The sequence below is a fragment of the Oncorhynchus gorbuscha genome, linkage group LG14, assembly GCF_021184085.1.
Source record: "Oncorhynchus gorbuscha isolate QuinsamMale2020 ecotype Even-year linkage group LG14, OgorEven_v1.0, whole genome shotgun sequence".
Taxonomy (NCBI): Eukaryota; Metazoa; Chordata; class Actinopteri; order Salmoniformes; family Salmonidae; genus Oncorhynchus; species Oncorhynchus gorbuscha.
In genome coordinates, this window is record NC_060186.1 from 15,487,132 (window position 1) to 15,508,620 (window position 21,489).

The 21,489-nt window shown below is 45.4% G+C and overlaps 2 protein-coding genes across 3 annotated transcripts in view; one reads left to right on the forward strand and one right to left on the reverse strand.

The window, feature by feature from the left end:
* Positions 1-59: 59 nt before the first annotated feature.
* On the reverse strand, positions 60-17,412 carry LOC123994547 (podocalyxin-like). 2 transcript variants are annotated; one of them, XM_046297250.1, is made up of 8 exons: positions 16,953-17,412; positions 4,363-4,989; positions 3,967-4,160; positions 3,828-3,851; positions 2,439-2,571; positions 2,198-2,241; positions 1,941-2,063; positions 60-1,792 (listed from the first exon to the last, which is right to left on the reverse strand). In XM_046297250.1, the coding sequence occupies exons 1-8, from the start codon at positions 17,023-17,025 to the stop codon at positions 1,598-1,600; spliced, it is 1,413 nt and encodes a 470-aa protein (XP_046153206.1). In that variant the 5' UTR covers positions 17,026-17,412; the 3' UTR covers positions 60-1,597. The 2 variants fall into 2 exon arrangements, with proteins under 2 accessions (XP_046153206.1, XP_046153205.1); XM_046297249.1 differs by having other exon boundaries at positions 3,967-4,163; positions 16,953-17,411.
* Positions 6,127-21,489, forward strand: part of LOC123994541 (histidine ammonia-lyase-like) — a 33,568-nt gene continuing 18,205 nt past the window's right edge. Inside the window, exon 1 of the mRNA XM_046297243.1 lies at positions 6,127-6,224. Within this exon, the coding sequence (XP_046153199.1) occupies positions 6,142-6,224 (83 nt within the window). The 5' untranslated portion in view covers positions 6,127-6,141. The remainder of the gene's footprint in view (positions 6,225-21,489) is intronic.

A 21,489-nucleotide genomic window follows, 5' to 3' on the forward strand; every position in this document is an offset into this window, starting at 1 on the left:
TTGTTTTGTCAATTTATCATTGGTGAAAAGTTACAAAAAATACAACACCTGTTTGAAAGTGTGTTTTATTGGCAAATCTTTATTGGTATAAGAAAACATGGCTGCCCTGGTCATGATAGACGAGGCACAGCTTCCAGTGTGTCAGACCCCCTGTTGTTTGGCTTCATCAGCAAACAAACCATAAATACATACAATAACTGCTAAATATTTTCGTGTAAAAGAAATAAAATACGAGTGAGCGACTGTACAGAACTAATGACAAACGACACAGGAATAAGTGGTGGATTGTTTGGTGTTTTTCTACAGCTTAAATATAATTGGGAATTATTGTGTCCATGTGAATTATACATGAATTGGAATACATTTTGCCAGATAATCACATGGATATTTAAATACCCTTTTTCGTCAAATCGACTGAATAGAAATGTAACAAACAAATAAAATGTGCAGAGGCCTATGTAACCTTCAACATCAGCAAACAAGAAAATATGTATCTTTAGGGGCCAGCTTCCCTGATACAGTGCAACCCCAGTCCTAGACTAAAAAGCATAGTTGAAAGGGCTCTTAAGTCCAAGGGTCGGCTTTATCTATGTCCAGGAAACTGGTCCTAGGTCAAGTTCTTTAGAATTTTCAAACGACTATTTACAGTGTTTTTTCCCCCTTCATATCTGTAGACGCTCCCGTCCCAGCAGCGTCTCCATGGAGCCCGTTGTTTCATTAGTGTGGTTCACTGTGCTCAGTAGAACCAGTACATGGCTTCTATACAGCAGCCACTGCCAGGTCGTCAGAGCTGAGATTCACTAGTAGTTTAATTAACTATCCTGAGGTCATTTTCTCTAAATCAATACTATTGAGATTTAACCATAAAGGCAGTGTTACAGTTTACAAAGTTTCAGCTTCCATTTTCTCTGAAAATATAAGAAAATACTATGTACAGGTGCTCAAGTGTACAATTCAATGCACTTTCGGGGATTACGTTGATTACAGCATAAAAACATGCAGATTTTAGTTTAGACCACTTCAAACTCCACCCTGAAATATTGGTGTTTTGAGTGTTTGGTTTTCCCAATTTAAATCAATAACTGAAGCGGTACATCAAGTACCTTTTAAATGCTCAATGCCTCTTAAAATGGGATTGTGTATGTTTGAGAGTTACATTTCCCAAATATTGAATATCTCCTAAAACTAGACACAATGTTGCTTGGTGTAGTATCCACTAAATGGCCTGTTACTTTTCCATGGCCACAGCGATGGGACTCAGACACCCGTTTAGGCCGGAAGGGTTTCCAGAACCTGTCATCTGGGTGTTTTATTTTCTCCAGATCTGTCAGGTGCTGTCTGTCGTTGCCTTGGGTCTGGTTCAGTGGGGAGGAACATTAAAAGTGTTGCGGATAGAAATGCATTGCATAGAACTGTCACAATTGTGCAATTCTCAAATACCATTATTTAAAGTTGTATATATTCTATATATAATACATTTCTACCTGCAACGTTGGGAGCTAGAACCCTCTACTAAACAGGGCCCTTGTAACGGTGCAGGGAAGGGAGAGTCAGTTGGTCGAGGGATTATAGTAGCACCCCTGTCTGTTCCACTCCTCTACAAGTGAGTGTCCTCCTCGTCTGGCAGGTCCTCTTTGAGCAGGCTGTCGATGGGGACAATCCAGCTGTCGTTGAACTCTCCGTACAGGGCCACCTTCTTCTCCTGCATCTCCGGCTGCACCTCCATCACCTCCAATGTGGGGTTGTCATGGTAACCGTCCTCCACTGTCTGCAGCTCCTCCGTCAGGTGTTGCTGTTGAGAGAAGATAAGGGGAGATTTCAGGTGAGGACCCTCTGAAAGCATAGCTCAACTATTATTAGTAAGTATTTTAGGAAGAATGTGGACATATCACAGACAGACATTATTGATTGTAGAGTAGTTTGATTTCCTAATGGTTTACTTGGAGGTTCTTCCGATAGGACTTGCGGTGGTATGAGGCGTAGATGGCGAAGCCTACAATCATGGCCAGCAGAGCTCCGCAGGATGCCAAGATGGCAATCAGGGTCATGTTGTCGCTTGGTTTCTGACAGAATAGATGAAAAAGTAAATAAGGACCCACCATTTGACCCTCCCTCCAAATACAACCTTTACATGTTCTCTAGTAGCCAGTTTATGATGACATTCAGGGAAATATGTAGTTCACAGTGTTAGACTTACTCTGGTGATTTCCTCGTAGTATTGCTGCACGACAGAATTGTCCACTAAAAAAAATCATTTACAACAGTTGATTTCTGGTACTTGACCTTGACAGCAATTGGCTCAAAACCTCTCAGATAGTATGTATTTAAACACAATTCATACAACCAAGACTAGCATTAGGAAACGGGGTGCGTTAGTTGTGCTCTATTTAATTGCTTTGGAAGCGTCTGAATCGTGGGGACTGGGTAGTTTTACTTACCTTTACCGGTCATTACCACGCTGTCAAAGGTAGTGTGTCCGTTGTTCTCTCTCACAGTCAGAGTACAGTTAGCGTCGTGCATCTGAGACATCAGCTGTCGACACAGCTCCTCCAGATCCTTCCTCTCGTAATTCTGACGAGAGAAAAAAACACGTTTGTAAGGCTCTAAGTTGCATCAAATGTTTCCATAGTTTATGAACGGGACAAAAAACAATCAACATGCCTTGTTTAGTGAATCTATCTAAAGAGTGGCAATTGCTGAGCTGATGTCATTTCACCATGATATCATTACAACCATCGCTACAATGCTGGTTTTGGTGAGTCGAGGGAAAGGTCAAAGGTGGGACGTCAGCATTTCCCGCACAATGAGGTGTCAGTTATTCTTGGCCTTTCTGAAGCAGAGCAGCTGTTCATAGACAGCGAGGAAGAACGTGAGAGGTGTGGGAAAAACGGAAACCAGAGAAAGGCAGGAAGGTTTACCACTAAGACACTTTTTCCACCCAATGCCTGCGGAATCCTTTTTTAATAATATGATGCTCTACTTCCTGTCCTGGCTTTGGAAACGAGTGTCGCTCTGTGTTGTGAATAGACGGGTTGGTTGTTCAGCAACAAAACATAAGCGTGTGCAACTATGGGGCAAAACAGATGGTTTACTTAGATTGTTGTCAACATGTTAACTTGGTCTCCAAATGTTTATTGAAAACCTAAATACATTTGCACAATGAGCACTTGTTGCCTTTCAAATACATTGTTACAGTTGTTGGTTAGCTAGCTGGTAGATTTTTATATTAGCATGGAAATTATATCAGTCAAAATACCTCAAGACATGGTATCAATGACAAGATAAAAATAGCTGAAACACACCACCTACGATTCCCCACATGGCAGCTTGTCATTGTTGCCAGGGGCGGCAGCGTAGCCTAGTGGTTAGAGCGTTGGACTAGTAACCGGAAGGTTGTGAGTTCAAACCCCCCAGCTGACAAGGTACAAATCTGTCGTTCTGCCCCTGAACAGGCAGTTAACCCACTGTTCCCAGGCCGTCATTGAAAATAAGAATGTTCTTAACTGACTTGCCTGGTTAAATAAAGGTAAAATTTAAAAAATTAAAGTTGCTAACCAACTGGCCATCCAGAACCACAACAACACACAGAATTCTGCCTCAGTGTGCACATTGTTTTCATGACGTCAGCTAACCCATCTATAGGACCAGGGGAAGGGTAGAGGTCAGAGCAGGCTTTCACCATCCTGGTCTTTGAGGACCACTCTGTAAAGATGGTTCGAACTGCAACTGAGGATTTGTCATTACATTTGTCATTTGAAACCGAATGTAAACGCAGACCTAAACTCGTGAGCAAATCTAGGATGACAGTAGAAAGGAGAAACCCTTACCTCTCCATTTTGGGACTTGACAAACTATAAAAATCAGGAAAAAAATACATAGTTCAGGTCATATTTGTGTGCGTAATGATTCAGAACATTTTTCTTGAATCAGACTGACAAGTCTTATGTTAAACTCTTTCTGTCATACCGTAAAGGTCTTGGGAGGAGTTGTAGTCTCAGCCGTGGTTGTAGACACCATCCTTCCCTGTGTGCTGGTCGTGGTGGTAGCAAGACTGCTGCCTGAACCCACACGGCTGGATGTGGAGGGGGGATGGGAAGGAAAGGACGATGCTGACCATGGGGTTGGGCCATCCGATGTTGTAGTTGAAACCTCTGTGACTTCTTCTAGAAGCATAAATAAGAGAATGGACAATTTTGTCTGTTGAATGTTCTCTCACTTCCATGGTGTAATCACACATGACCGCATGGGATAAGAACTGTTCAGCTTTTAGGGTTTTAATTCCTTTGAGACTACAGCCAAACTCTATGCTGGGTGAGTGATAGGTGTTTTGAGGTGAAATGGTATTGGGAGATAGACCCTCACCTGTAGTGTCCGGGGTGGTCTGAGTGAGGGTTCCTGAGGACCCAGAGGCCCCCATTCCAGCAGTACCCACGGCAGTAACAATGCTGGTCCTGGGTGTGACTCTGGCTGTCGTGATTGTGGCTGTGTTAGAGGCTACACTAGTCACCTGAGTTGATATCGGTGACGGGGTGGCTGTGTTAGAGGCTACACTAGTCACCTGAGTTGATATCGGTGACGGGGTGGCTGTGTTAGAGGCTACACTAGTCACCTGAGTTGATATCGGTGACGGGGTGGCTGTGTTAGAGGCTACACTAGTCACCTGAGTTGATATCGGTGACGGGGTGGCTGTGTTAGAGGCTACACTAGTCACCTGAGTTGATATCGGTGACGGGGTGGCTGTGTTAGAGGCTACACTAGTCACCTGAGTTGATATCGGTGACGGGGTGGCTGTGTTAGAGGCTACACTAGTCACCTGAGTTGATATCGGTGACGGGGTGGCTGTGTTAGAGGCTACACTAGTCACCTGAGTTGATATCGGTGACGGGGTGGCTGTGACGCCAGCTGTAATTGTGGCGGTGATAGAGGCTGTATATGAAGAGGATGAGGGTTGTTGCTTTGGATTAGCATCAGTACAGTGAAGTAGAAGACCTGGAGTGAACAAACACAAAACAGTGTTAACTGTTTAATCTGAAGCAAATATTACATAGGCCTAACTAAATGTAATCTACTTGGCTAAATTTACATGGAAATAATGCCATCTCTGTTTAATTTCATTCTCTCTCTGTTTCTCTATTCATAGTAAACAGGACAGGATGCTCCAAACCCAACCTATGGGCTTGCCCCAGCGCACCGTGAACAATCCTGGACCACGTTCTCAGGCTGGGACCCTAGGGATTTAGAACAATGGCTTCTATGGGATCCCCTCCCTCAACCCACACACACACGTACCACCATAGCATTAGGACTACTACTTGCTTCCTCATACTCAGTCCCGCACATACGTGGGTGCAGTCACACACTAAAAACACTCATACCTCTCTTATCTCACATGTTCAGGCCGTATACCTACATTACTAACACACTGCACTATAAATAACATACATTTCAAAGGCTACATAGGCTGTCAATTCATATAGGGCTGCATAATTCATCTAACTCACATCAAAATCGCAATATTGTCGTACAATATTCATGTCGCAAGAAGATTCATATCGCATGCAATATTTTGAAACTCCTCTCAGCCATGTGTATGTAACGGATGTGCGTTTCAATCGGTTACGTCACTTGCTCTGAGACCTTGAAGTAGTAGTTCCCCTTGCTCTGCAAGGGCTGCGGCTTTTGTGGAGCGATGGGTAACGATGCTTCGAGGGTGACTGTTGTCGTTGTGTGCAGAAGGTCCCTGGTTCGCGCCCGGGTATGGGCGAGGGGACGGTTTAAAATTATACTGTTACATGTAGCGTCTCTTTTTATAGTTTACTTGTGGCTGCGTCACACACGCTCAAGCCCCGCCCCATTAAGCAGCGCAGCTGCTCCTCTTTAGATTCACTATAAGTTTGCATGCTGTTCTGTTAGGTCAAATGCAGTCAACAGATTGTTCCAGACAACGATGACACTTTTTTGCTTTTTAATATAAATCATTCTGTTTCTAGGATTCCAACAGTTCACCCAAGTGTTTTCATCTACAGGTAACTGCCAAAACGAAGGAAACACTTGAGTAAATGACCGATACAAAGGATATGTAAAGCAGGTGCTTCCACAGATGTGTGGTTCCTGAGTTAATGAAGCTATTAACATCCCATCATGCTTAGGGTCATCAGAGAGGAAGAGGTGAAGCGAGAGATTTTACTCCACCCAAAATCTGTCCACGAAAATAAGCCCACGAAGTGAGTAATTGTTGTATGGAGGTCAATGAGTGTGTTGAATTTGATCAACAAAAAATGTAATTGCAATGTGATACGTGAGGGTTATTTGATGTAATATAAGTTTCGTAATGGTTCGGTTGTTACGAATGCACTGATAAATGGCATTTTGGCAACTTACAATTTTTTTTTATCTGAGTTGTGCCTGTTGTCATAGAGATACAGTGCATTCGGAAAAATATTCAGACTTTTGTTATGTTAGAGCCTTATTCTAAAATGTATCATATGTTTCCCCTCATCAATCTACACACAATACCCCATAATGACAGAGAACTGGTTTTTAGACATTTTTGCAAATTACAAATTCAAAACATAAGTATTCAGGCCTTTTGCTATAAGAATCGAAATTGAACTCGGGTGCATCCTTTTTCCATTGATCCGCCTTAAGATGTTTCTACAACTTGATTGGAGTCCACCTGTGGTAAATTCAATTGATTGGACATGATTTGGAAAGGCACACACCTATATAAGGTCCCACATTTGACAGTGCATGTCAGAGCAAAAACCAAGCCATGAGGTCAAAGGAATTGTCTGTAGAGTTCTGAGACCGGATTATGTTGAGGCACAGATCTGGGGAAGGGTACCAAAACATTTCTGCAACATTGAAGGTCTACAAGAACACAGTGACCTCCATCATTCTTAAATAGAAGAAGTTTGGAACCACCAAGACTCCTACTAGAGCTGGCCGCCTGGCCAAACTGAACAATCGGGGGAGAAAGGCATTGGTAACTGATAGAACTCCAGAATTCCTCTGTGGAGATGGGAGAACCTTCCAGAAGGACAACCATTTCTGCAGCACTCCACCAATCAGGCCTTTATGGTAGAGTGGCCAGACGGAAGCCACTCCTCAGTAAAAGGCACATGACAGCCCTCTTGGAGTTTGCCAAAAGGCACCTAAAGGTATCTCGGACCATGAGAAACGAGATTCTCTGGTCTGATGAAACCATGATTGAACTCTTTGGCCTGAATGCCAAGTGTCATTTCTGGAGGAAACCTGGCACCATCCCTACGGTGAAGCATGGTGGTGGCAGCGTCATGCTGTGGGGATGTTTATCGGCGGCAGGGACTGGGAGACTAGTCAGGATCGAGGGAAAGATGAATTGAGCAAAGTACAGAGAGATCTTTGATGAAAACCTGCTCCAGAGTGCTCAGGACTTCAAACTGGGGTGAAGGTTCACCTTCCAACAGGACAACAACCCTAAGCACGCAGCCAAGACGAAACAGGAGTGGCTTCAGGACAAGTCCCTGAATGTCATTGAGTGGCCCAGCCAGAGCCCGGACTTGAACCAGATCGAACATCTCAGGAGAGACCTGAAAATAGCTGTGCAGCGACGCTCCCCATCCAACCTGACAGAGCTTGAGAGGATCTGCAGAGAAAAATGGGAGAAACTCCCTAAATACAGGTGTACATGTATTTCCATTGTTAGAGCGGTCACTCAAATATTTTCTCAATATAATAGACAGTCTTTGGGCTGATGTATAAAAATGGCCAGTTGTCCATTATTTTGGCTTCCATGGTTAAAAGAAAAGATTTGTGATGTTGAAAGAGGGGTCTCAAAGGAGCTTAGGGGGTTTACAGGGTGTGTGTGTCTCAATCACCAGATCTCAACCCAATTAAACAGTTATGGGAGATTCTGGAGTTGTTCCTGAGAGTGTTTTCCACCACCAACAAAACACCAAATGTTGACATTTCTTGTGGAAGAATGGTGTTCCCTCCAGTGAAGTTCCAGACACTTGTAGAATATATACCAAGGCACATTGAAGCTGTTCTGGCTGGTGGTGGCCCAACACCCTGTTATTTCCTTTGTTTTGGCAGTTACCTGTATATTGCAAGTCAAATCACATATTTGTTTAAAAAAAATCACAATTCATTTTTTATTTTTTTTGCAGATATTGTGCAGCCCAAAATCTATACACATAGGACAACATTGTTTTTCAGTGCTCAGTAATTGGATATTCCTGCCAAGGTTACATCCACACACACAGGCCTACAATACAGGTAGTGGACATACTGTACATACACACCCACACATAAACCATACACTCTCACTCTCACCTCCCACTCCACATGTGCACTGTAGAATAAAGAGATTTGGGGGCTCTAGTCGACTCTATTCAATCCAACCTCATAGGTTTCTATACTACTTGAATCACCCTTACAACCAGATTGTCAATCTCCATATCAATACATATTTTCACACTCTAATAGTCATTGTATTGTATGTATGTTATGGAGTAGAGCCCCTCCTGTTGACCAGCCCGTTAAAAAGATGCTCAGCCAGGATGTAAAGATGTAAATCCAGACGTGGGGATTAGTAGTGGTTGTCGGGGGCAACGAGGACATTGTCTAAAACAGCCTCTTATCAGTGTCTGTTTTAGAGGGGTGGTGGAGGAGGGGAGAGGTAAAACATTGTTGTCTCCATCTCTTCTCTTTGACAGGCAGCCAACACTGTGGCTGCTATCCCAAACTGCAGACACGCCAATTGTTATCAGGCTCCATTGAGCAGCTTAGTAGTCACTATGAGGAGAGAACCCAGAGACACAGACAGCTCTATAGGAGGGGGAAACTCTAAATCCTCCCCCCAGGCCCAGCCTGTTTGTTTACACTCCTGCTAATGTCCCCTGGCAGCTAGTGGAGGGGGCTGCTTCAGCATTGGTCATGTCCCCAGGTAGCTAGTGGAGGGGGCTGCTTCAGCATTGGTCATGTCCCCAGGTAGCTAGTGGAGGGGGCTGCTTCAGCATTGGTCATGTCCCCAGGTAGCTAGTGGAGGGGGCTGCTTCAGCATTGGTCATGTCCCCAGGTAGCTAGTGGAGGGGGCTGCTTCAGCATTGGTCATGTCCTCAGGTAGCTAGTGGAGGGGGCTGCTTCAGCATTGGTCATGTCCCCAGGTAACTAGTGGAGGGGGCTGCTTCAGCATTGGTCATGTCCCCAGGTAGCTAGTGGAGGGGGCTGCTTCAGCATTGGTCATGTCCCCAGGTAGCTAGTGGAGGGGGCTGCTTCAGCATTGGTCATGTCCCCAGGTAGCTAGTGAAAGGAAGTTGCTACAGCATTGGTAATGTCCCCAGGTAGCTAGTGACAGGAAGTTGCTACAGCATTGGTAATGTCCCCAGGTAGCTAGTGAAAGGAGGTGCTAAAACGACCAACCACCCTCTGCTCATTTTTGCATTAAGTAACCTTCTGTCTTATGTAACCATACCAAACTTACCATATCATACTAATTTCAGTGTCCCAAATGTATATTTACTATGTTACGCCTGGTCTATGAGACCAGGCAGGGTAGCTCGAGGAAGTAGGCTGCTTCAACATTGTAGTCTAACAGGTGGAAGTATCCCAGCAGGACTGAATGACAATGGGGGAAAAAAGTGTTTTACAGACAGTATTTATTTGCTACATTTTAAGACAGCTTTTGGAAATGTGTAAGTCAGGAGTGATACAGTTCATTTCTGACATACGCTATGCAATGTCTTGAGAGTAGACTGTACTGATCATGCAGATATTCCATGTACAGTATGTATTTGACCTGGGACTGGTGAACTGCTCCTGTGATTTCCACACAGTGTTCTGCCTCTGAGACTCTGTGTTGTTGCGAGACCTGTGTCTCTATCTGTCTGCTCCACTATCTCCCCTCCTCTACCTCCTCTAGCTGTGGTGTCATGGGATGACCCTCTTTGACCCTGCCTGTCACCCGGGTGTCTGTTTCTTAACAGGTGACAGCAGCAACCCTGATCCTGACATTATTAGCTGGGGCTGTTTTTACCTCAGAGACATTCCAACCCCCCCCCCCCCCACCCACCACAAACACACACTCACTCACACACACACACGGATAGCACCTGTAGTCTCTCCAAAAACACTCATTCCTTAAGATATGCCGCCCCACCCAGAGAAAGGAGAAGGGCGGGGGGCGGGAGATGGAATGGAAGGTTCCCATCTCCGTAGCTTCCCTTTCCTCTGCCATAGGCTCCCTAGCTAGTAGCCATGATGCTTAGTAGTGAATAGGGAATGAAGCCTCCTTGTTGTAAGTCATAGATCACACCAGAACAGGTTCCTGTATACCACAGTAGGATTACATTACTATCCCCATGAGTATTGGATGTCTGTCTGTGACTACACAGCATAACTGGGCCAACACAGACTGACCTGCAGCCAGGTCTTATTAGCCTCTTCCTCCACCAGGCTATTATTAAGATGGATCGCTCGGTCATTGGGTCCGGTTACGTCCTGTTGGGTCTGCTACTACAGTGGACTGTCTCTCTCCCACGGGGTGCGACCCGGTGTCCCGGACCCTCTCAGGGCCAGACGGTAGTCAGAGGGTGTGAGAACCGACCCCAATGTCCTTCCTGTTAACTCTGTTATGCAATAAGATATGGGCTTCTTTGCTCTCTCACTGTGTGTGTGTGTGTGTGTGTGTGTGTGTGTGTGTGTGTGTGTGTGTGTGTGTGTGTGTGTGTGTGTGTGTGTGTGTGTGTGTGTGTGTGTGTGTGTGTGTGTGTGTGTGTGTGTGTGTGTGTGTGTGTGTGGCACATGGGGATGTGTGACTCAGTTGGTAGAGCATGACGCTTGCAACGCCAGGGTTGAAGGTTTGAATCCCTTAGGGGACCAGTAAGTGAGGGTGGTCACGTGTGCGGAGGGTGGTCACATGTGCTAGCAAGGCAGAGGTCATGGGTATGAGCTTCGGTTTGAGCCGAATCAAGAAGAAGTGGTTCTCGCTAAGCAAGCAGCGTGACATTCTTCACGTGTGTGCATGACTTAAACACAGAGAGCATGAAACACCCTACACACACCCTGCTCTGAGTCAAGACTAACAGAAACCCAGGAAAATACAGTCAGTTACTTCCAGATCTTCAAGATGGAAATGCAACAAGATGATGATAAGGCCTCTAAATGCCATATACCATAGGGTTGAGATCTTCAACTTCCCCAGTGTTTGTGTTCCTAACTCATGCCTGTGACAGTGTTATGGCTTGGCCTGTCCCACTGTGACTAACGAGTCAGTAATGGGGTCAGAGGGGTGTCTCCCTCTCCCCTGCCCTCCCCACAGGGGTCCTGTTGTTGGGTCCCGGCGGGCGTCAAGCACAATCATGTTTAGTGTGAGAGCCTCCATCCGTACACAGTTAAAGCAGAATGACAATCGGCCTGGAGGGTGGAGACCTGTTGAATTGTCCTGCCTTCCTGCCAGCCATATTGTAAGAATAACCTCTGGGCCCCAGGCCCCACACAGACTACTGGTAGAGGGAGGGGAGCAGAGGCTTATGGCGACCAGCCTGGGCACCAGGCCCCACACAGACTACTGTTAGAGGGAGGGGAGCAGAGGCTTATGGCGACCAGCCTGGGCACCAGGCCCCACACAGACTACTGTTAGAGGGAGAGGAGCATAGGCTTATGGTGACCAGCCTGGGCCCCAGGCCCCACACAGAGTACTGGTAGAGGGAGGGGAGCAGAGGCTTATGGCGACCAGCCTGGGCACCAGGCCCCACACAGACTACTGTTACAGGGAGGGGAGCAGAGGCTTATGGCGACCAGCCTGGGCACCAGGCCCCACACAGACTACTGGTAGAGGGTTGGGAGCAGAGGCTTATGGCGACCAGCCTGGGCACCATCAGTGGACATCTTAAAAATAAAAAGAGCCTTTCTTTATGCTGTCCTAAGGGTGTGTGTCTGCAGGTCCACTTGTGTTCTGGCATGGGTATGTGATCCTGTCTAGCTGTGTGTGAATTCATCTCTGTCCCTGTATGTGTGCCAGCCAGGCCATCCCATAATAAGGCCAGATTTATGTGCGTCTGAGCGTGAACATCCACCATGCACTGCCAGAGGCAGGAGAGTAAATAAATAAATGTAGCTATCCCTCTCCAGCCCCAGACACACAAAGTCACCCTGTTAGGTGGGTGACGGCCCACACAAAAGCCTGGCTTCCCCCGCGTGTGGCTCTGCCAGGGGGGGTTACTCCCTCACCCACGGCCTCCTACTGCGGCCCAAGCTTTTTAAGAGCCCAGTAGTCCCCCGCCTTCTTGGGGTGTCCCATTGAGAGGTGTAATTCAGAATTGGAAAGGGGGGATGAAGGGAAGAGAGGAGGAGGAGGGAGGCAGTCTTTACACAGTACTTATCCAATAGGCTCCTCCATTAAGGAGAGGGGCTGTGAATGTAAAAACACTGTGAATAAAAGGGAGAGCAGAGAAAGAGTAGAGAGAAAGCGGGATTGGGGGAGGTGGGTAGAGGAGGATTGGGGGAGGTGGGTAAGAGGAGGATTGGGGGAGGTGGGTAAGAGGAGGATTGGGAGAGGTGGGTAAGAGGAGGATTGGGGAGGTGGGTAAGAGGAGGATTGGGGGAGGTGGGTAAGAGGAGGATTGGGGGAGGTGGGTAGAGGAGGATTGGGGGAGGTGGGTAGAGGAGGATTGGGGGAGGTGGGTAAGAGGAGGATTGGGGGAGGTGGGTAAGAGGAGGATTGGGGGAGGTGGGTAAGAGGAGGATTGGGGGAGGTGGGTAAGAGGAGGATTGGGGGAGGTGGGTAAGAGGAGGATTGGGGGAGGTGGGTAGAGGAGGATTGGGGGAGGTGGGTAGAGGAGGATTGGGGGAGGTGGGTAGAGGAGGATTGGGGTGGTGGGTAGAGGAGGATTGGGGGAGGTGGGTAAGAGGAGGATTGGGGGAGGTGGGTAAGAGGAGGATTGGGAGAGGTGGGTAAGAGGAGGATTGGGAGAGGTGGGTAGAGGAGGATTGGGGGATTAGAGGGGATTGGGGGAGGTGGGTAGAGGAGGATTGGGGGAGGTGGGTAGAGGAGGATTGGGGGAGGTGGGTAGAGGAGAGTGAGGGTGGAAAAAGGGCGTTGGTCTCTGTCTGATGGTGTAAATAATATTTTTTATTTTAACTGTCTGTGACTACACAGCATAGCTGACAGGAGGAAGATTATCAGCTGCCACACCGTGTGGGTCCACACACCCAAACACAACCACATTCCTAGTGCTGTGATGCCAGGTTTATGGGTGTGTTTGTGTCTATGTTGAGCTGTGGTGTGCACTTATGGTCAAGTCCAGCGCTTCTACAGCACTTTAGTCTATAGAGGTCTGGGTCGTTTCATGAAATGAGTCCCTTTTGGTTAGTGTAACTTAGTGAATGAAAAGAAAAGTTTGATTTCACCTAATCTAACGTTCTGTCATGAACAGCAACTTAACAAAGAATTTTTTTTTCCCATTTCAAGAAACATCTATAATAACAGCCTACTAAGTGCCAAATAAATGAACAGGGTTGACGATTCCGTCATAAATCAGCCATAAATCCCCTTATGACAGGGTTGTTCAATTCTAGCCTGTCTATCTACAGGTAACCGGGTAGACATGTTATGCTCGACACGCCAAGTTTTCCACAAATGGCCAAAAAGAGTAGAACCAGTTCACCTGCTTATACACTATGATTTTCCTCATGTTTATTTAGAAAATATTTACAAAGGAATAGTTTCACCATGTTAAAACGAGACTTTAGTTCACCTAACAGGGCTGACCTTAAAATGAGGGACAGGATTTTCCCCCTTAAAATGAATCACTAATCACATGAAGAAATAATCATCTTCAGGAATGACTTTATCAAAGCAACAAAATAACTAGGGCTTTACAATAATGGTGAAAACCTGGACTATCCAAATAGTGTGACCCCATCTGTAGATTCTCTACAATCAATACTATCAATAAACCAGCTGTTGATAAGCAACTGCTTGTTAAGGTTAGGGTACGGTTTAAAATAAGGGTTAGGGTTAGGAAGGGTTAGGACTTTATCCAAATAAAGTGTTACAAAGCTTGGAGAAATGTTGGGGTTAAAATCTTGTCACAGAGGGTGTACTGAGGGACATGTCACAGAGGGTGTACTGAGGGACATGTCACAGAGGGTGTACTGAGGGACATGTCACAGAGGGTGTACTGAGGGACATGTCACAGAGGGTGTACTGAGGGACATGTCACAGAGGGTGTACTGAGGGACATGTCACAGAGGGTGTACTGAGGGACATGTCACAGAGGGTGTACTGAGGGACATGTCACTGAGGGACATGTCACAGAGGGTGTACTGAGGGACATGTCACAGAGGGTGTACTGAGGGACATGTCACAGAGGGTGTACTGAGGGACATGTCACAGAGGGTGTACTGAGGGACATGTCAAAATGCAGAATGTTGGTACTTTAGCAAGTCTTTATTCATAATAAAAATCGAATTCATTGAATGTTCCATGTGGTCTATATTAATAGGCACTACATTTAAAGATGCTTTTACTACTTAAAATATCAAAGGAACTCGTTTTGTGGAATGACCCGTCTATTGTCTTTAGTCCTGTGTGTTGGCTGGCTTTGAGCTAAACTAAGGAATGCAGCAAGGAATACTGTATGCTATGAATCTATTGCCAGTAAATACATTAGGCAAGGAATGTTGGTAGACAACAGTGTGGAACAGTTGACATTATGGAGGAGATTGGAGTGATATAGTGGTCACCGACACTTAAGACCCAACTCTGACACACACACACACACGCACACACGTTTTGTTTGCTTAGCTCTTATTAGGAAACATCCGCTCTCTGTTTTCTTAGAGGTAAAGTAGAAGGGAGTTCCTAGCCAGGGCAGAGAAAGGAGTGTGAGGAGAGAGTGAAGGTGGGAGGGAGAGACCTTGTAGATGTGTGTGTTCCTGTATGTGTGAGATGAAGCAGGGAGGCAGTAGAAGGGAGGAGGGGAGCTGAGTGAAGGTCTGTGATGCATGGTGCCAGCCACTGGCCTGATTAATGTCCACCTGGCCTGGACATGTAGGAGTGTAGGCTGCTCTGGGGTGAAGATAGAGGTGGAGGGTGTGGTGGAGCTTTATCATCCACATCGGACAGTGATGAATCACAAGGCTTTACTACACTTACTCCCTAGAGGAACTGGAAGCCTCCCTCTCCTGTACTGTTCCCCAACACTGCTGTTTAAAACCCCAATCCCCTGAATGTCGATAGTGGATCTAAATCCCCCTGGCTGCCTCTGAAATGGCATCCTATTCTCTTTATAGTGCACTGTTGACCAACACTGTAATGGGCCCTGGCCACATGACAATGCACTACTTTTGCAGGGCCCATATGGCTCAGGTAAAAAAGTGCCCTATAGAGACAATGGAGTGTCATTGCAGACGCACAGCCTGTTTAATGTCCTGTTTCCCCTCACTTTTATTAGGTGCATTTCCAGGGGAGTGAAGGAGTGAGGACTCCGTCTCCCTGTCCTTGCATTTGAGTGAACCAGGCTGTGTGTGTGCGTGAGGAGACGGAGGGAGCTCCTCTCAGGATAGGAATCTGGTGCCACACCTTCCTTACGAACAGGGATGTTGTTAAAGGAGTTTTCCTATCTATTGTTCTCCGCTAGCGGTCTCCCATAGGCTGGGCCTAGGGAGGATGGCTGTGGGTGACAAGCCGCATCCCGATCATAACAGAGATCCTGGCTGGGTTTACCTTTTAGGAAAACACACGACATGACCTTCATGACCCCAAATAGAGGATGAAAGGGACTGGGAAGTGGTGTGTGCGGGCTAGACTCTGGACGGATATGGTCTGGTCTGGGATATTTGACCTATTCTTTTTAAAAGCACTATGGTTCGTTTGCAGATTGAAAATGTTTTATTATGCATCATAAATGAATGGTTTGTGTTCTATCAAATGGTAATGGAGGTTGATTTGTATCCAAGGAGGACATAGTTTTTTTTAGTGCCTATATGCCTGTCAATAATGCTTGTCAAGTTCGTTTTAGGCCTAACTCCTTATGTTGTCTAAAACAGTTTTGGGAAAAGGGCTGAGTGAACATCCAGTCTGTTTTTGCTCGGAGACAAAAAACAAAAGCCTCCTCTACTTTCATGAATTTATGGTGGCAAGAGGCAGGTGCGATCTGCGCGTAATTAAAGAATAACACTCCGCCTCACCATTTGGTATGAGGGTCGTCTTGAGCGGGTCACGGGGGCACTTCATTATGCGGTCCCGTTGTCTCCCTCGCTCTTGAGCACAGTTTGAGAGGAGAGGACCCGGGCGTGAAGAGGGGGCAGATGTTTCAGCTGCGCGGCCCTGGCCCTGACTCCCCGGTGCCACTCCCTCAGATGCCAGGCTCTGCCTCGCACTTACAGTGCAACTCCCCCTCACTCACTCCTCGATACCGAAATTAGAGCAGCATGTTGTGAAAGCGCGCAGCTGGTATAGATTCTCACTAGTATTAGTGGGATAGAGGGCTAATAAAATAACGGTTTAATAGGAATTATATTTAGTATCTTTGGATTACTGCCAAGCAACATGTTCTTTTAGCACCGATGACTGAAAAAAAAGACAATATGTCAATCGGAATATAACGAAAACTATTTAATTTTTTGATGGGAATTCCATTCCATTTTGTTTTAAAAATGTACTGATTAGGCTACAAACTTCAGTGCATCATCAACTGTAAGCTATTGATGTGCGCACCTGTTGCCGAGGAGAAACACAACCTCTCATAATCAACATTGTTTTATTTAGTTTTTCTTTTATTATGAATTGATAAATTATGATACCAAATGTGATCTTTTCCTATGTTAACTTCTCTCATTGAATGTCTTCAATTGCTCAAATAAAGGAAAGGTGGTGGTGATGGGGTCTTGTGGGTCCCCAAAAATAAAACCAACTTTGATCAAATGAAACAAAATAAATAAAATACAAAAGAATAGACACTTACCAAGTGGAAGAAGTGCCCACGTGATTCGCATTATCGTTTCCATTCTGTTTTTTTTTACGCAACTTTGTTTCATTCAGTGTTGCTGCAGCACTCAATCCGTGGTTTTAGGTATTCCGAATCAGAATGTTGAATTACAAGTAGCGGATTCTTGCTGGAGCAGCCGGTCCGTTACGCCTATCTCATTGAATTTGTATTTGAAGTAAATTATTTTCCCAAAGTTATTGTTTTGCTGAAAGCTAAGAATTCTTTTGTTTGGCGCTTCTCCCCTTCTTTTATCCCCCTCTCTGAGTCGGGAATTTGGGGGAAAGTTTTTCTCCGGTCTCCTTGGCTCCGCTGATTGTGTAGCGTTGTTGCTCTCCCCGAGTGGCTTGAAAACGTATTGTACTTTCAAAGCGCAAGCCCCGTGGCCAGTCCAGACCCCAGTCTTCTTTACAAGTGTTCAGCTGTTACTCACAGGCCCATGGCACTGCCCATTCCAGCTTGTCATGCGAGGCAAAGGGAGATCCAATAGAATGCGTTTTTGGGCGGACTCTCAAACTGACCAACACTGAAGAACAAAGGAAACGACTCCCAAAGACTTATGTTCCTTCAGTTTGCCTTATTCCAATAATGGTCAATGATACAATAAATACAGTGGCTTGTGAAAGTATTCCCCCCTTGCCTTTTTTCCTATTTTGTTGCATTACAACCTGGAATTAAAATATATTTTTGGGGGGTTTGTATCATTTGATTTACACAACATGCCTACCACTTTGAAGATGCAAAATATTTTTGTTTTTTTACTGTGAAACAAACAAGAAATAAGACAAAAAAAAGAACTTGAGCATGCATAACTATTAACCCCCCCCAAAGTCAATACTTTGTAGAGCCACCTTTCCCAGGAATTACAGCTGCAAGCCTCTGTCTCTATAAACCTGGCACATCTAGCCACTGGGATTTTTGCCCATTCTTCAAGGCAAAACTGCTCCAGCTCCTTCAAGTTGTATGGGTTCCCCTGGTGTACATCAATCTTTAAGTCATACCACAGATTCTCAATTGGATTGAGGTCTGGGCTTTGACTAGGCATTTCCAAGGCATTTAAATGTCTACCCTTAAACCACTCGAGTGTTGCTTTAGCAGCATGCTTAGGGTCATTGTCCTGCTGGAAGGTGAACCTCCGTCCCAGTCTCAAATCTCTGGAAGACTGAAACAGGTTTCCCTCAAGAATTACCCTGTATTTAGCTCTATCCATCATTCCTTAAATTCTGATCAGTTTCCCAGTCCCTGCTGATGAAAAACATGATGATGGCCTCGGGTGATGAGTAGTGTTGGGTTTTCGTCAGACATTGCGCTTTCCTTGATGGCCAAAAAGCTAAATTTTTGTCTCATCTGACCAGAGTACCCCTTCTTCCATATGTTTGGGGAGTCTCACACATGCTTTTGGCGAACACCAAACGTGTTTGCTTATTTTTTTTCTTTAAGCAATGGCTTTTTTTCTGGCCACTCTTCCGTAAAGCCCAGCTCTGTGGAGTGTACGGCTTAAAGTGGTTCTATGGACAGATACTCCAATCTCCGCTGTGGAGCTTTGCAGCTCCTTTAGGGTTATCTTTGGTCTCTTTGTTGCCTCACTGATTAATGCCCTCCTTGCCTGGTCCGTGAGATTTGGTGCTGGATTTAATTGTGCTCCATGGGATGTTCAAAGATTCTGTTTTTTTATAACCCAACCCTGATCTGTACTTCTCCACAACTTTGTCCCTGACCTGTTTGGAGAGCTCCTTGGTCTTCATGGTGCCGTTTGCTTGGTGGTGCCGTTTGCTTGGTGGTGCCGTTTGCTTGGTGGTGTTGCAGGCTCTGAGGCCTTTCAAAACATGTGTATATCTACTAAGATCATGTGACGGATCATGTGACACTTAGATTGCACACAGGTGGACTTTATTTAACTAATTATGTGACTTTTGAAGGTAATTGGTTGCACCAGATCTTATTTAGGGTCTTCATAGCAAAGGGGGTGAAAACAAATGCACGCACCACTTTTCCCTTTTTATTTTCATTTTATTTTTTGAAACAAGTTATTTTTTTCATTTCACTTCACCAATTTGGACAATTTGTGTATGTCCATTACATGAAATCCAAATACAAATGCATTTAAATTACAGGTTGTAATGCAACAAAATAGGAAAAACACCAAGGGGGATGAATACTTTTGCAAGGCACTGTAACTGACATGGGTTTGAGGGGAAGTTACAAGGACATGTGCTGCAGTGTTTTGCATTGATTAAGTCATCCAATTCAGTCCATTAAAATACCATGAGCGACTCTTAGCATGCTGCTTCATTCAGACACACGACATGGTAATACATGTTACCCAAATCATTCATATCTATAGTACTCCATTCATTCACCATATTAGCCGACAAATAAAATATTAATTTGCTTGGGAAAGTGGCATGTAACCAGCAGGTGTTATGTTTGTCTTTTGGATTTGGGGATCCAAGCCAGGCTGTTTGACCCTAAGGAGAGAGCTGAGTTAATTCCCCTCGGAGCCATGGCAACGGGAATTCACAGGCTTTCCTGGAATTGCTTTGAAAGCACTTTTGATATGCCCTCTTCAAAGATCAGTCAGTCAAATATTTTTTTTTTTTGTGCAAAAATACTTGATTTGCCTCATCTGGCAGCTTCATGTGTTAGACAATATTGAATTAATATCTTGAATAACTTCTACATCAATCCCTATTTGTAATACATGTATCCTTGAAAGATGTAAGAGCCCCAGGCATGATCTCTGATATATAAGATCCAGTGGCTGGTCTGGTGATGGGAAATTAGGGGGTAAATAGTGGAGATAAGATCATGGGTGTGGAGGTTTCCCTGGGCGTTTCTCTGTACTGAAATACTCGGTCATTATTAAGCTGTTTAGATGTGGAGCTTTCAAAGCTATGCTAATGGTACTCCCTCCCATGGTCCATGTCAGTCTGGGTTATTAATTTACCTTCAACAATATACAACTTATTTGGTTGAAAGAACACTTAAGAGTGTAGTGTAGTTTATGAGTGTGGAGTGGTGTACATACACGCTGTGTGTGCCCTTGTTCGTTTGTGATTGACTGTGTGTGCGTGTGCCAGAGAGATTCGACAAGTGTCTTTACACGTGTACAAATCTATGAGAGCTTGTGTATGTATGTGTGAGTGAGTGAGCGAGCTGGTGTGTGACTGCCACCAATCATCCCTAGTACCAGCAGCTGGTCAGAGGAATGCTGTGTTGGTGTTAGGGATCCTCTAAACTCCTTAAATGTTACACCCTCCAGTACCATCATCTGACTGAGGGCTGATGCTGCACCTCACCTCAGCAGGCTGGCCAGACACAGGGCTGGGAGGGGTATCACGGTGGGGCTGCTGACTGGGCTGTCATTTAACCATGAACTGTCATTTTTGGCTCTCAGCTCCCTTCAGTGCCAAGTTGCCCAGGACTGTGAGCACCAATGGACAGTTAGTACATTGATTTCGTCTTTGTTTATTAAAGCTGTCATTATCTATTAATCTGCTTTACTTGGCCACTCCTATTGATGGTGTATTGTAGAAATACTATTTGAGTTGGCATACAAAACAAACTCAAATATATAACTTCTTCTAAAACTAGAATAAAATGAAAAAAGCTGTGTTCTAGAACTTCTCAAAGGATCAGTTTGGCAGATTAGCCATGTGACTGTGTGTCTGTCCCAAGTGATGTATGTGATCATTGGTACCAACATCTATCTCTATGTCACAAAGGGGAAGTTCGACCCAGAGACAATGCCTCCCCCCCAGTTGATGTGAACTCGTACACATTCCAAAGGCATGATTACTTAACCACAAAGAGTTGTATGTGTGTGTGAGAGAGCGATCTGCTGGCTCTGAGCCATGCTTTCTCATATCCAGCGTTTGTCTCTCCCGCCCCGGTGCAGCGCTCATCCGCCTCATTAGCCTCTTACAATGGAGCGGGCATAGTTGGAAAGTGTGCACGTGTTCTCTCCTCAAACTCTCCCTCACACCTTCCTACAACCTTTCTCAATTCGGTACACCTCCCCCCTTACATCCCATCTACTCCTCCCCACTCTTGTCATGCAGGTGAATGAGGACCCAAAAGCGACTTGGCGAAAACAGAGTCTTTAATCCAGTAAAGTAATTCTACAAACATAAGACATAATTCCACTCGTAATGACGAGAACAGACTGGAGACTCGATCAAGAACTGCAGGTTGCCTCGGGAAGGCACTTGAACCTAGCAGACTCAGACACCTGCTCTCCACGCAGCATCTGAGGGAAACACGACACGACAGGGCGATACACAGACACAGCACGGTGAACAATAGACAAGGATCCGACAGGACAGGAACGGAAAACAAGGGAAGAAATAGGGACTAATCAGGGGAAAAGATAAGGAACAGGTGTGGGAAGACTAAATGATTGATTAGGGGAATAGGAACAGCTGGGAGCAGGAATGGAACGATAGAGAGAAGAGAGAGAGGAAGGGAGAGAGAAAAAGGGGAACGAACCTAAAAAGACCAGCAGGGGGAAAATGAA